The sequence below is a fragment of the Mesoplodon bidens genome (genome assembly GCF_964165515.1).
Source record: "Mesoplodon bidens genome assembly, chromosome: 7".
Taxonomy (NCBI): domain Eukaryota; kingdom Metazoa; phylum Chordata; class Mammalia; order Artiodactyla; family Ziphiidae; genus Mesoplodon; species Mesoplodon bidens.
The window spans coordinates 43,654,180-43,667,196 of NC_138164.1; the positions used below are offsets into that span (position 1 = coordinate 43,654,180).

Sequence of the window (13,017 nt, forward strand, 5' to 3'; positions counted from 1 at the left end):
GTGCACTTGGGCCCAAGGGAAACCATTTTCTAATTTGATCAGAGGTGGTTCCCTGATAAAGGGCTTGGGTTGGGAGAGGGGCAGCCAACGCACAGCTGTAGCTGAGCTTTGATTCCCTGGATTCCTTCATTGCTTCAACATGTTTCTTGAGCTCCTTCAAGGTGTCAGGCCCCGTTCCAGGCTCCGGGGAGGGAGAGCCAAGCAAGACAGTCAGATTCCTGTACTCACAGATTTGGGAGGGGGTGACAGACAATAAAAGTAAACGGATGAATAAACAAGCCCACTTCAGAGAGCAGTGGTGCTGTGGAGAAAATAAACTGTGTGTCGTGGTGGCCAGTGCTTCAAGGCGGGGAGGCCACGGGGGACCAGCTTAGTGGGTGTGCAACCATGGAACTCAGGTGGGACTTGAGCCCGTGGGCTGGAACTCGAACCCAGTCAGAACCCACTATCTTTTAATCGAGATCACGAATCTGGTCTCGGGACTTAATAAAGCTCAGGTTCTTTATGTCTCATCGCAGAAAGAATTCAGTGAGAGACAAAGTAAGAAGTGGATTTCTTTAGAGAGAAACACACTCCACAGACAGAGTGTGGGCCATCTCAGAAGGCTAGAGGCCCCCAAATATGGGGCAGTTAGTTTTTATGGGCTGGGTAATTTTATAGGCTAATGAGTGGGAGGATTGGGACAACTCTAATATTTTCGGGAAGGGGCGGGGATTTCCAGGCATTGGGCCACCACCCACTTTTTTTTTTTTTCTGTATGTGGGCCTCTCGCTGTTGTGGCCTCTCCCGTTGCGGAGCACAGGCTCCGGATGCGCAGGCTCAGCGGCCATGGCTCACGGGCCCATCTGCTCCACGGCATGTGGGATCTTCCCGGACCGGGGCACGAACCCATGTCCCCTGCATCGGCAGGCGGAATCTCAACCACCGCGCCACCAGGGAAGCCCACCACCCACTTTTTGACCTTTATGGTCAGCCTCGGAACAGTCCTGGTGCTGGTGCGTGTGTCATTTTGCTAATGTATTACAATGAGCCTGTAATGAGGCTCCAGTTCCCCCTGGAATTCGAATCTTACGCCCCCTTGGACCTAGCCGATTCTAACCAGTTTATGCTGTATCCTCCACGGCTATGTCCTTCTTTTAGAGAGGACCTGTTTCAGGTGGGCAAGGACAAGCCAAGGGTAAGCGAGGCTGCGTGGAGTGAACAGGGGATCGTGGGGCTGGGCAGGGTCGGGGGGTCTGGGTTATTATTCCAAGGGTCTTGGGAATCCAGTGGAGTTTTTTAAGCCAAAACTGACATGTCTAGAGACCTGAAGAGGAGGGACCACTCACAGACGAGGGGAGGGAGAGAAGCAGGTGACAGGGAGGAGGCAGTGAGCCTCGGAGGGGCACATCACTCTGAAGGCAGCCAGCGCGTAGCAGGAAACATGCCCACAGCTGTAGAAGCCAGGCACAGCACTGAGTCGCACGTGAATCCCCATCTCTGTATGAATCTGTGCTTTTCTTCTGCCTCACTCTGCAACTTAATCACACCCAGCCCCACCCACTGCTGCCCCCAGGTCTCTGCTTATGCTCCTCCCTCACTTGGGATGTCCTCAGATATTTTCTGAGCACCTCCCCCAGGCTAGGTGCTGTCCTGGGCACCAGGAATGGAAGGATGAACTCGCTGGTCCTCACCTTCCTCCCGTATGTCAGCCAGTGAAACCTCATCCAAGCATCAAGCCTGTCTCAGATCCCACCTTCTCCGATCAGGGAATCGGACAGACCTGGGTTGGGATAATGCTTGAGATGGGCTGGACCCACTCAAAGTGTGGCAAGCCCCAGAGGGATTTCCAAGTAACTGAACTGTGTCCTGGAGGCAAAGCTCATTTTTAAAATGAAATTCTGGAGCATTTTGTGCTTTATTTCATAGACATTCTTGATTGAAACCTACCACTAAAACTGGGCCTGATGTTCTTTCAAGAAAAGAACCGTATGAGATAACCCAATACCAATGCATTATGCACCCTTCTTCCCACTTTTATTCAAAATGATACTACAATGCAAGAGGGAAGAGATATGGGGAGATATGTATATGCATAACTGATTCACTTGGTTATAAAGCAGAAACTAACACACCATTGTAAAGCAATTATACTCCAATAAAGATGTTTAAAAAAATGATACTACAGTAATGGAGTAGTTATCTATTGCTGCATAAAAAGTTACCCCAAAATGTAATGGATAAATCCCCAACTAATATTGATTATCTCACCCAGTATCTGTAGTTCAGGGATTTGAGAGGGGGGTGACTTAGTTCTCATGAGTTGCAGTCAAGATGTCAGCTGGGGCATCAGTCATGTCATCTAAAGCCTCGGGGGGAGCCGGAGGATCCCCCTTCAGAATGGCTGCTCATGTGGCTATTGGCTGGAGGCCTTAGTCCCTGAGCACACATGCTTCTCTCTAGGGCTGCTTGAGTTTCCTCAACACAGCAGTTGGCTTCCCCCAGAGTGAGTGATTCGAGAGAGAGCAAAGGGGAGGCCACTGTCTTTTATGACCCGGCCTGAGAGGAAACAGTCCGTCATTTCCACAGTATCATATTGGTTACCCATGGCAGCCCTATTCAGGGTGGGAGGGGCTACACAAGGCATGAATTCTAGGTGGTAGGGATCATTGGGTCCATTTTGGAAGCTGGCTGCCGAGAAAAATAATAGGCTCCCTGTAACAAACATAATTTAGCCACTTTGTGTTCTTGGGACATGCCACATCATTTGACCCTTACAATAACTCTGTGTGGGACAGACAGTGGGAGGTGAAATAGCTTGTCTAAGACCACCAAGCTAATAAGTGGTAGAGAGGGGTCCAAACTCAGAGGACTGTGAAACCAACCACCCCATCAATAGTGTCCAGCAGTGCCCTCTGCCACACGCCCGTCTCCTGGCCTCTGGAGAAGAATTCCTGGACCTTCCCTGTGCTGGGCCTTTGTTCCCCAGGTCCATGGTGTGGCCTCTCCTCCCAGGTTTGCCCGGCCTGTGCCCACAAGGGGCCCCCAAAGGCTTCTCCTCTCGCTGGTGCTGACTGCCCCTCATTCTCACTGAAGCCTCAAACCCTGTTCCGTGGACTTTGCTCTCATTCCCATTCCTGCTCTGGGACCCTTGGAAAAAGCCTCCCCAGTCCTAGGAGGGCACCGGTGGTGGCCCGGGCTTGGAAAGTCTTGTCCAAATGTTGGCTGACAGCCATGGTGTTGCCAATAATCCTTCCTGCCTCTTTGACCTCCATGAGTCTTTTGTTTTGGTTTGGTTTGGTTCTTTTACAGAGATGGTGTCATCTTTGCAAAGAGACGTGTTAGTAAAGGATGGTCAAGTTCAACAACTACAACAGGAGGTGAATCAACTGAAAAGTGAGAACAAAGGAAAGGATCACCAGCTCGAAGCCCTCAGCTCCAGAGTGAGTGTCGGGTCATCAGCAAATTGTAGCTGTGAAAAGCAGACACAGTGGAGTCACATGACACACGGTGGTGAGATGAGGCCAGTACCCAAGGACACAGGGAGGGTAGCTGCTGGGCAGGTGGCCAACTTCTCTGAAGCCTTTCAAAGGACAGTGTGTATGTGGCTCAGAAGAAGCATAATAGATTTTCAAATCCAGCAAACATTTTCTAACCCCTATTATAAATGCGTTTGTTTAATCCCAGCAACAAACCCACCTATGAGCATATACTGCCAGTACAAAGTTTAACATTAAACAGAATACGATCTCTCTGTGAGCAAGGATGACCACACGGCTGCATTATGGTCCCAGCACCACTGGTTCTCATAAGTGTCTTCAAAGCAGAACGTTTGAAGATCCAGATGCAAACATGCAGACTCTCATTTCTTCCTTAGACTTTAGTGTGTAGAATGTCTCTATGGAAGATGAACGTGGTAGGCAAGCAAAGAGCTTTTTACATGTAACTTTGACTATTTGCAAATCTTGCCTTCAATGCTAACTTTAGAATCCTGCCTCTATAGGATAAGATTTCTCAGTATTTGCATGATGTGCCTGTTTCTGTGAGTCAAGGTAAAACCTCAAAGCTTTCATCTCAGGTGGCAACTCAGAGATTCCCAGAGGCTACCCGATAGCTAGGTCTGCATGGGGGTGGGGTGAGAACAGATCTTGAGGTTCCAAGGAAAAGGCACAATAAGTAATACCTGGTACGTAGTACCATACCCAGTTTGGAGCTGGTGAAAGGCACTGCACGAGCTTTGGGATCAGACAGACCAGGGTCCAATCCCAGAGCTTTCTTTCATTGTAACTTATTTGGCCTCCATTTCCCGATCTGTGAAATGGGGATGACAAAATGGTTTTCCGAGAAGTGGGAGGCTGGTTTTCGTCATGCTCTTCTGCCTCTGCCCGAGGTCGGCTGCCTGGCCAAGCCCTCTGCATTCGTTTCTCCCAAGCAGAGTGTCTTCCCAGGCATGTGCTATAGCTGTTTAATGTGGTGTGTGTGTGTGTGTGTGTGTGTGTGTGTGTTGGGGACGGGAAGGGGATGCAGAGCTGGTGCTAAGTAGAAGGAATCTGCAAAGACAGCACCTGCTTGGCTCTTCTACCTCCTGAAGTGCATTTGGATGATTTATGTCCCCGTTTCACCTTCCTCGTTGACCTCGGAATGAGGTCCCTTCTCCTCTAGACTGTGCTGGCCAATAGCACAAGGGCTCGTCACCACCAAGGGTACTGCTCTTGTGAACATTTGAGATGCCTTTTTTTTAATAACATACATCATGTGTGTTAATTTTAGAAAAATAGGTAGATGACATTGAGAAGAAAAAATAAAAAGAGAGGAGAGGAAATGCTACCTTGAGAAATCAGTGTTAATATTTTCATGTATGTTCTTCTAGTCTTATTTCTATATATTGCCTAGAAATCAATCAATCAATCATTTTATAGTGAATTTATACTATGCACATTTTTAAAATTTTTCAATACTTACTGTTTTCCCGTGCTAATAAATCAACGCTCTTATCATTCGTCTTAAAAGCTACATACTTTCTCCTGGATGTATCCAGTGTTATAAAGTGGTCTGCTGTTGTAAACAACACTTGGGTTTTTTCCTCTTTTTTTTTTTTCTTCCACTGTTACTGACAATTCTGTGAAGAGCATCCTTGAAACTACAGATTTACTTATTTCTCCAGTCATTGTCCTTAAGGTACATTCCTAAAGTGGGAATTGCTGGGTCAAAAGAAGGCACATCCATCCTTATGCCCTTAATGCCTGTTGCCAAGCCGCCCTCGGGCAAGACAGCCCCGTTTACCCCTCCACACCAGTCGGGGCAGTTGTTTCTTTGAGATGCAACCTTCACAAAAGCCCTAAGATGGACCCCAGCTCACTGGCTCGGCCCCCTCCACCCTCACCGGTCACAGCGTGAAAACATCCCAATTCCTGCACCCTAAGTACCCAGACTCTACAAAGCTGGATTTCCCCTGCAGTGAAGTTTGCTGGCTTTTGAAGAGGAACTTAGATGCTCTATTCCTCAGAACTCAGGAGAGGGGTGAACTGGGAAGGACTGTAGGATCCCGTGCTCCCATCACACAATTGGTCTCGCCTCTCAGAATTCAGAGGTGTGATTGGGTTATACAGCAAGAAACACTCCTGGGCGTGAACACAGGTACTTGGGACCCCCAGCCAAGCCCCCGTGGCCTTGTCCTTTTTCTCCACAGTGCTCAGTGCTGAAAGAAGAGTTACAGAAGGAAGATGCCCAGAAGGAGAAGTGGGAAGCCCAAGAGAACGAGTTAAAACTCTGCAAAACCGTGCGTTGAACCTCCTGACCCCTAGGTGTCCACTGAAAGCCTAGATTGTGGCCTTGAGGGTTTTGGAGGGGTTCCTTGGCCCATTAGCTAGCACAAGCTCTGGGGCTTTCTGGGTGTTTGTCTGTTAATGTAGTCTCCTAATTCTTTGGTTTGCTGGCCTCAAAGAGATGGGTGAAAAGACCATGGAAAACACACTCTCCCCAGATTTTCTGGGCAGTTGGCTCAAGGCCCCTCATCAGGTTTCCCCTGGGGAAAGGGACGGGAGGTGGCCACCGTATGCTGCTAGAAATTCAACGTGGTCCCTACCCCTGGACTTGTGATGCCCAGACTTTCATGATCCACTGTCACAAGTTTTATCACAGCCCTGAGCACTGTTATTAACACAACTCTTCTTGAAGTATTTTTGCTTAAATACATTCAATTTTACAACAATTCATAAAACCAAAATAAAAAGCAAATGTATCACTGGCCTTGTATGGAAGGTGAACATAAAAATGAATACAATGAAAAGATGACCACTAAATGTAAATGTTCACCCCCTGTACCGGCCCGAACCCTCGTGCACATCACCAGGCATACGTTTTCCATCCGTTGGGAAGGACGGTGCCTGGGACGGGGGCAGGAGACGTGTGTTCTTCTCTCTGTCAGGAGCACACTTCTCTGCCTCAAATGAGAAAAAAGAAAAATGTCATTGTTCTTTTCTTCCAAACTGTGCCCATTGTGTCTTCCAAACAGCCCTTATTTAGATTGAACTCAAAAATGTGCCCCAAGGAAAGAGACTCTAATGAGTGGATAGGTATCTTGTACTGTTTAATCCAGGATCCATGCTGATCTTCAAAAGAAACTCAAATTTTCCCTCACCCAGCCCTTTCATTGCATCCGTTGAAAGAAAGTCTACTTTGCCTCAAAGATGTGGAATTGTCCCCCAAGGGAAGGAGTTAAGCGAATCCCAGACTAGGTTTCTGCCTAAATGAACCGGATGAAATGAGTTGTGAAGTTGACTTCCCTGTTGTTGGAACTCTTTCAGCAAATCCATGACATGGAAAAAGAAATGAGGAAGCTCAGGGTGGAGCTGAAAAGGAGCAGTACCGAGCAGAGCCTGATCTCTATGACGCTGTGGGAAAAGAGCAAGGTATGGCAGGGACAGGTCAGCCTGGGAACCACTCTGGGGCAAGCACTCCACCTGCATCATCTCTGTTCATCCTCACAATGACCCCATGCGGTCTATACTGGTATTCACCCCACTTTACAGTCGGGAAAACTGAGGCTCACAGAGGTGAAGGAAGTTATCCAAGTTCACTTGCATAAAGTAGTTGTGGCAGAACTTGAATCCAGGTCTGCCTGACTCCAAAGCTCCTGTGTGTAACCACAACCCTAGACGGCCTTCAGATCTTAATTGTGAAATTATCTAAGAAAGAATTGATCCATTAAATCAAGTTTGCCAATGATGTTGTTCCAACTTAAATTCTCATATTGATTTTTTTTTGTCTTTTTGTTCCATCATTGAGAATGTTTTTAAAAATCTCAACATGTTTGTCATTTGTGTGTTTCTTCTTTTAATATGAACGATGTTTGCTTTATATATTTTGAGGCTGTGTTACTAGGTGCATATAAATTTAGAATCCTAATACTTCCTGTAGAGCAAAACTTTAGATCATCATGAAATGTCCCTTTTCATCTCTACTAGTGTTTCTCCCTTAACGTCTCCTTTGTCATTTAGCTTCATCACTGGCTTTCTGTTGGTTAGAGTTTTCATACCATATCTTTTTCATATGTTCTCTGTCAATTTTTGTCTTAAGGTTTAGACATATGCCTTCAAATAGCGTATCATTTTTACAAAATCCAGTTTGACAATCTTTGACTTTTAGTCCATTTATATTATGTAATTACTCATTTACTGGGGTTTAAATCTACCTTCTTGCTCAATACCAGTTGTACCATCTGTGCTATATTCCTTTTTCTCTCCTTTCTTGCCTCCTTCTGAGTGGATGGTTTTCTCTTATTCCACTTTCGCCCTCTATTAGCTTGGAAATATTTCACTTTTTTACTATTCTTTTAGTAATAGTAAGACAATAGCATTCATCCTTGACTCACCAAAATCACACATTAATTAAGTTTTTCACTCTTCTACTATTCTCTTAGTAGTCATCCTGAAGACTACAATATGCATTCTTTTTTTTTTTTTTTGCGGTACGCGGGCCTCTCACTGTTGTGCCCTCTCCCGTAGTGGAGCACAGGCTCCGGATGCACAGGCTGAGCGGCCATGGCTCACGGGCCCAGCCACTCCGTGGCATGTGGGATCCTCCCGGACCGGAACACGAACCCATGTCCCCTGCATCGGCAGGCGGACTCTCAACCACTGGGCCACCAGGGAAGCCCTGCATTCTTAACTTCCCAAGAGGCAATAGTAGTTGATAATTATGCCCTTCTCCTTGACAGTGCAATGAGTTTCAAACACCTTAACTTCACTTACCCCCTCCAGATTTATAAGCCATTGCTGTCATTTTCTAAACTCCTCTTGATAGTTAAAACCCCACAAGACATTATTAGTGTTTTGCTATAGTCAGTATCATATCCACACATTACCCTTACTGTTGCTTGTCTTTTCTGCATCTCTGATCACCCACCTGGGTTCATTTTTCTTGTGTCTGAAGAATACCCTTTAATGTTTTCCCTCATTGTGGCTCTGCTGATGACAAATTCTCAAATGTGCCTGTGTGTCTGTCTGGAGATATATATTTAACCTTCATTCTTAAAACACATTTGACTGCGTATTGAATTCTACAATGGCAATTATTTTCTTTCAGCACATTAGATACAGCATTAGATATGTCACTATTGTCTTGTGGCTCCTATTATTTCTATTTAGAAGTCATCTGTAAGCCTAACTGTTGTACCTTTGCATAATCTGTCTTTTTCTCCAGTTGCTTTTAAGATTGTCTTTTCCCTTGATTTCCAGCAGTTTTATTATGGTTTATCTAGGTGTGGATTCAGTTTTATATACCTCGTTGAGTTCGTAGGGGCTTCTTGAATCCCTGGCTTGGTGTTTTGCCTTAGTTCAGGTGCTTGGGCTCTGTACCACACAGGCAGTGGGGAGCTCCTAAGGCTCCTGAACAAGTGGCTGATGCAATGACATTCGTGGACAGTAATCAGGGTGAAAATGATAGTTACAATTTCTCACGTACTAGGCGTTACCTTGAACATTTCATCTCTTCATCTTCACAACAGTGCTGTGATCTAGAAATCATCCTCTCCATTTTACAGATGAGAAAGTCAAGGCTACTAGTTACTAGTAAAGTAACTAGCCCAATGGCACAGTCGGTTTTGTCTCACTCCAGGTTCGTCTGACTTCAGTTACCCTGGCGTAGCAAACAGCCACATGCTACTGTTTACACTGAAATTAATGAAAATTAACTAAAATTTTTAGTTCAGTTCCTCCGTCACATCATCCCCATTTCGAGTGCTCGATCCCCAGATGTGCCTGGTGGCTGCCGTATTAGACAACACAGCCTCGCTCAGAGTACCTGTACCGTTGCAGAAAGTTCTGTTGGACAGAGCTGCCTTACAGCTGGGTAACTCTCACAGTACCGTTAAGATTGCACTGGAAGAAACTAAACTCGAGGCGAGAAGGCCACTTGTCACAGTCCAGCTTTCATGTGAGAGGGGTTGGAGGACAGGCATGAGACCCCCGAGTGTGAGAGAGGGAGCGGGGCGGCTGTTGAAGGTGACTCTGAGGCTTGGGGACGGGAACGGGGGCTGTTCATGCAGAACACAGATAAGGGCAGAGTCCAAGGCTGGACTTGGCTTTTGCAGCATATGAAAAAGGCTGCTGACATAGAAGTCAGAGCATGTTTAGACCTGGGAGAAAACTAAGGCCCAGAGAGCTTAGATGACTTTTCCAAGGTAACGGAGCTGGGTAGAGGCTCTTCCACTGGACCACACTGCTCAGAAGAAAGCTCTTAAGGGCTTGTCTGGGTCTTTTATTATATCCCTGTGATCCCCCTCTTCAGATCCCTAAAAAAACAGCCTGTGAATTTGTTTCAGCACAAAAATTTTCCATTTATTTACGAGAGTTTGCCTCATTTCCTGTTAGTGCCAGGGCCCAGGGCTCAGCAGGTGCATCCAAGAACTGAGCAGCTGCGAGGCCTACACTGGCCAGCCAAGGGTAGCGTGGAGCACGTACAAGCTTACCGCGTGTTGACTGTTACCCAAGCAAGGGGGGAAAAGTAGGCAAGGTTCTCCACTTTAAAGGCCTTCCTTTTCAGGCTGCAATTCTTAATAGACATTGCTTTGGCAAGCCTCCAGAGAGGTTACCACCAGTGAGTGTGCTCAAAGTGGTAACGACAAACAGTTATGATAATAAACACAATCATACTATTTCCAAGTACCCATCACGAGTTATTAGAACGAGACTGTACGGCGGACATTGCCGTCCACCTTTCCTAGGTTACAACAGTACTTAACACACTCACAGAGCCCTTAAGCACTATTCCAAACATTGAATCCCCACAATAACTCTATGCAGTGATACTAGTATCATCATCCCCTATTGACAGATGAGGACACTGAGTCACGGAGCAGTGAAATAACTTTCCGAGTGTCGTACGGCTTGTTAGGGACCGAGCTGGGATGGGAGTGTGCGGTAGAACATAGTTGAGCCCCGGGTGCAGAGCTCGGCCCTTTCCCTTAGGGGGCAACTCCCTGTGAGTTTGCCTCCACCCTGTGCATGCCTGTGACCCCTGCTGCTGGGCTGAAGCTGTCCCTACCCCTCAGGGACTCCCCCACTGCCATTAGCCACCCCAGAAGAGTTTCCCCAGAGGGCATGATGATCACATTAGCAGCAAGCCCACGCTTTCATCATCCTTTCAGGTGGAAGAGAAGCTTCGGGAGGATTCCAGAAGGAAATTGCTTCAGCTGCAAGAAATGAGGAACAGAGAAAACCTCATTAAAGCCAATTTGGAAAGGGCAGTAGGTCAGGTAGGCATGCTGCAGAGCCCCTTCACGGGCCCGTGCTCTCCACGGAATCCCGCACCCAAGCGGCCGGCAGGGATGAATGAGGAGGAAGACGGCCTGCCTTAGTTCACCCACTTATTTTCTATACGAAGAAGTGTCTAGAAAGATCTAGAGCTGAGATTCTATCCATATCTAGAGTCTGAGCTCTTAACCACGATGCTCTACTACTTCGCTATTAGTTACTAAGCTAAGCATCATTTTTCTGTGTTTTGAAGAAAGTTTCGTGAACCTTTGTCCCGCCCCCAAAGGTAGTGGAAATGACTCCTGTGTTAGTCCTGTCCCCCATCAGCTGCAGTTCCCCTTCCCCTCATTTCAGATGCAGATCAACAGTTCTCAGGAAACTCGGCAGCATCTGGCAGAGAAGGAGAAGCTGACCGAGGAAAGGCTACAGCAAGACGAGAAGCTGAAAGCCAGAGTCAAGCGGCTAATGGAAGAGAAATCGGTAAGGTGGTCCCCATCCTTCTCTTTACTACTGGAAACTGATGAAATGGGCTTTCCTATGAGAAACAGAGGGCGCGTACTTAGATGGAGGAATCTCAGCAACTCCTTGTTGGGAACTAAATTAATTAAAGAGGGTGAATGATGTAGGAGGAATTAACATGAAGCTTGAATCCTAAAACTCAGAGATCAACTTGAAGATCAACTTGAAGAGGCAAGGTTATTGAAATGTCTAGAAATGGTACTTTGTTTATATACCGCAGCTGATTTTATTGATACAAATCCCAGTCGTTACTGCGGCTCCGGTTTGTGTCTAAGTGTGTGCAAGACCAACCAATAGTATTTCAGTCTTTCTCTTCATGCATATCAGGGGAAACACATGGCCAAAACGGCTACTTACTTTTCCAGAAACCAGCCAATTAGAGGATACTTTACAGTGGCACCTCTCAAGTCAAAGGTGTCCATGGATCATATGGGGATGTTGTTGAAATGCAGATTCTGACTCAGCAGGTCTCGGGTCGGGGGAGCCTGGGATTCTGCATTTCTGAACAGCTCCCAGCTGGTACCGATAGCACAGCTCTGCAGACTACATTTTCAGCCACAAAGTCTTAGAAAAAGGTTTTCCCCAAGTTGGCCGATAAGAACCACCTGGGGCTTCCCTGGTGGCGCAGTGGTTGAGAGTCCGCCTGCCGATGCAGGGGACACCGGTTCATGCCTCGGTCCGGGAGGATCCCACATGCCGCGGAGCGGCGGGGCCTGTGAGCCATGGCCACTGAGCCTGCGTGTCCGGAGCCTGTGCTCCGCAACGGGAGAGGCCACAAGAGTGAGAGGCCCGAGTAACGAAAAAAAAAAAAAAAAAAAAAAAAGGCCGCTCCAGGGACTTCCCTGGCGGTCCAGTTGTTAAGACTCTGTGCTTCCGCTGCAGGGGGCGCGGTTTCGATCCCCGGTCAGGGAACTAATATCCCGCATGCCGCATGGTGCCGGCAAAAAAAAAAAAGCCCCTCCAGGAGCAAATCTGATGTGATTGTTCAGAGATGAGACCAGAATGAGAACAAGTGGAAACCCCAGCTTAGAAGAGCATTAGAAGAACAAGAGAAAGAAAACGTGGGGAGGGAACACAGGGGGGATCTCTTATTTACAGTGATGCTAAGTCGGTAGGAAAGTTGGAAATCTTCCTAGATGTGACTTTGTATTCGAAATGAAATTTTTAAATTCCTTCTCTGCTGAAGCCCTGTAATGATATTTTCCAAGGTACTAAGTAAGTGACAGGGTTTCTGCTAATCCATGATTTGTTCATGTTTCTTCAAATACAAGAGAGGGAGGTTGTGATCACTGATAAAGCTGCTGTCCTCACCATTCTGGCCACAGGAGCAGTCCTTCAGTGATCTAGGGGCCAAGTGCAAAGCGTCCCGACATGAGGAAGTCATTCAGTGTCAGAAAAAGGCTTTATCTGAGCTTCGTGCACGAATTAAAGAACTTGAGAAGGCCTGCTTGTCAAGTAAGTTTCCTCCTGCCTAGTCACCCCCTCTGTGCTGAGAACCGTGGACCCCAGACTTGAGGGTTCACTTTAGGGACTAACCAATTTGCCAGGACCACCATCTTCTATCCCCATCATTTCATAACTAAAAAAACAGAGTTATAAAAAAAGATGGGCAGGAAAAAAAAATAGATGGGTAGGCATGAGCTCAGAGTCAAGAGCAGGCCTTGATATTAAATAAACAGGATTTCATGAAAAACTCAGAACCTTGTCCCTCTTTTTCTTATTTCACTGTGGCCCAGTGAAAACTTTTTCATAGACTGATGCTGTG

At 46.8% G+C, this 13,017-nt stretch overlaps 1 protein-coding gene across 1 annotated transcript in view; it reads left to right on the forward strand.

The window, feature by feature from the left end:
- LOC308620774 (uncharacterized protein) overlaps window positions 1-11,632 on the forward strand; it is a gene marked incomplete at both ends in the record, with an annotated part of 307,183 nt that extends 295,551 nt beyond the window's left edge. Inside the window, 6 exons of the mRNA XM_081240681.1 lie at window positions 3,292-3,422; window positions 5,669-5,758; window positions 6,786-6,890; window positions 10,628-10,735; window positions 11,088-11,213; window positions 11,618-11,632. Of these exons, the coding sequence (XP_081096807.1) occupies window positions 3,292-3,422; window positions 5,669-5,758; window positions 6,786-6,890; window positions 10,628-10,735; window positions 11,088-11,213; window positions 11,618-11,632 (575 nt within the window). The remainder of the gene's footprint in view (window positions 1-3,291; window positions 3,423-5,668; window positions 5,759-6,785; window positions 6,891-10,627; window positions 10,736-11,087; window positions 11,214-11,617) is intronic.
- Window positions 11,633-13,017: the final 1,385 nt, after the last annotated feature.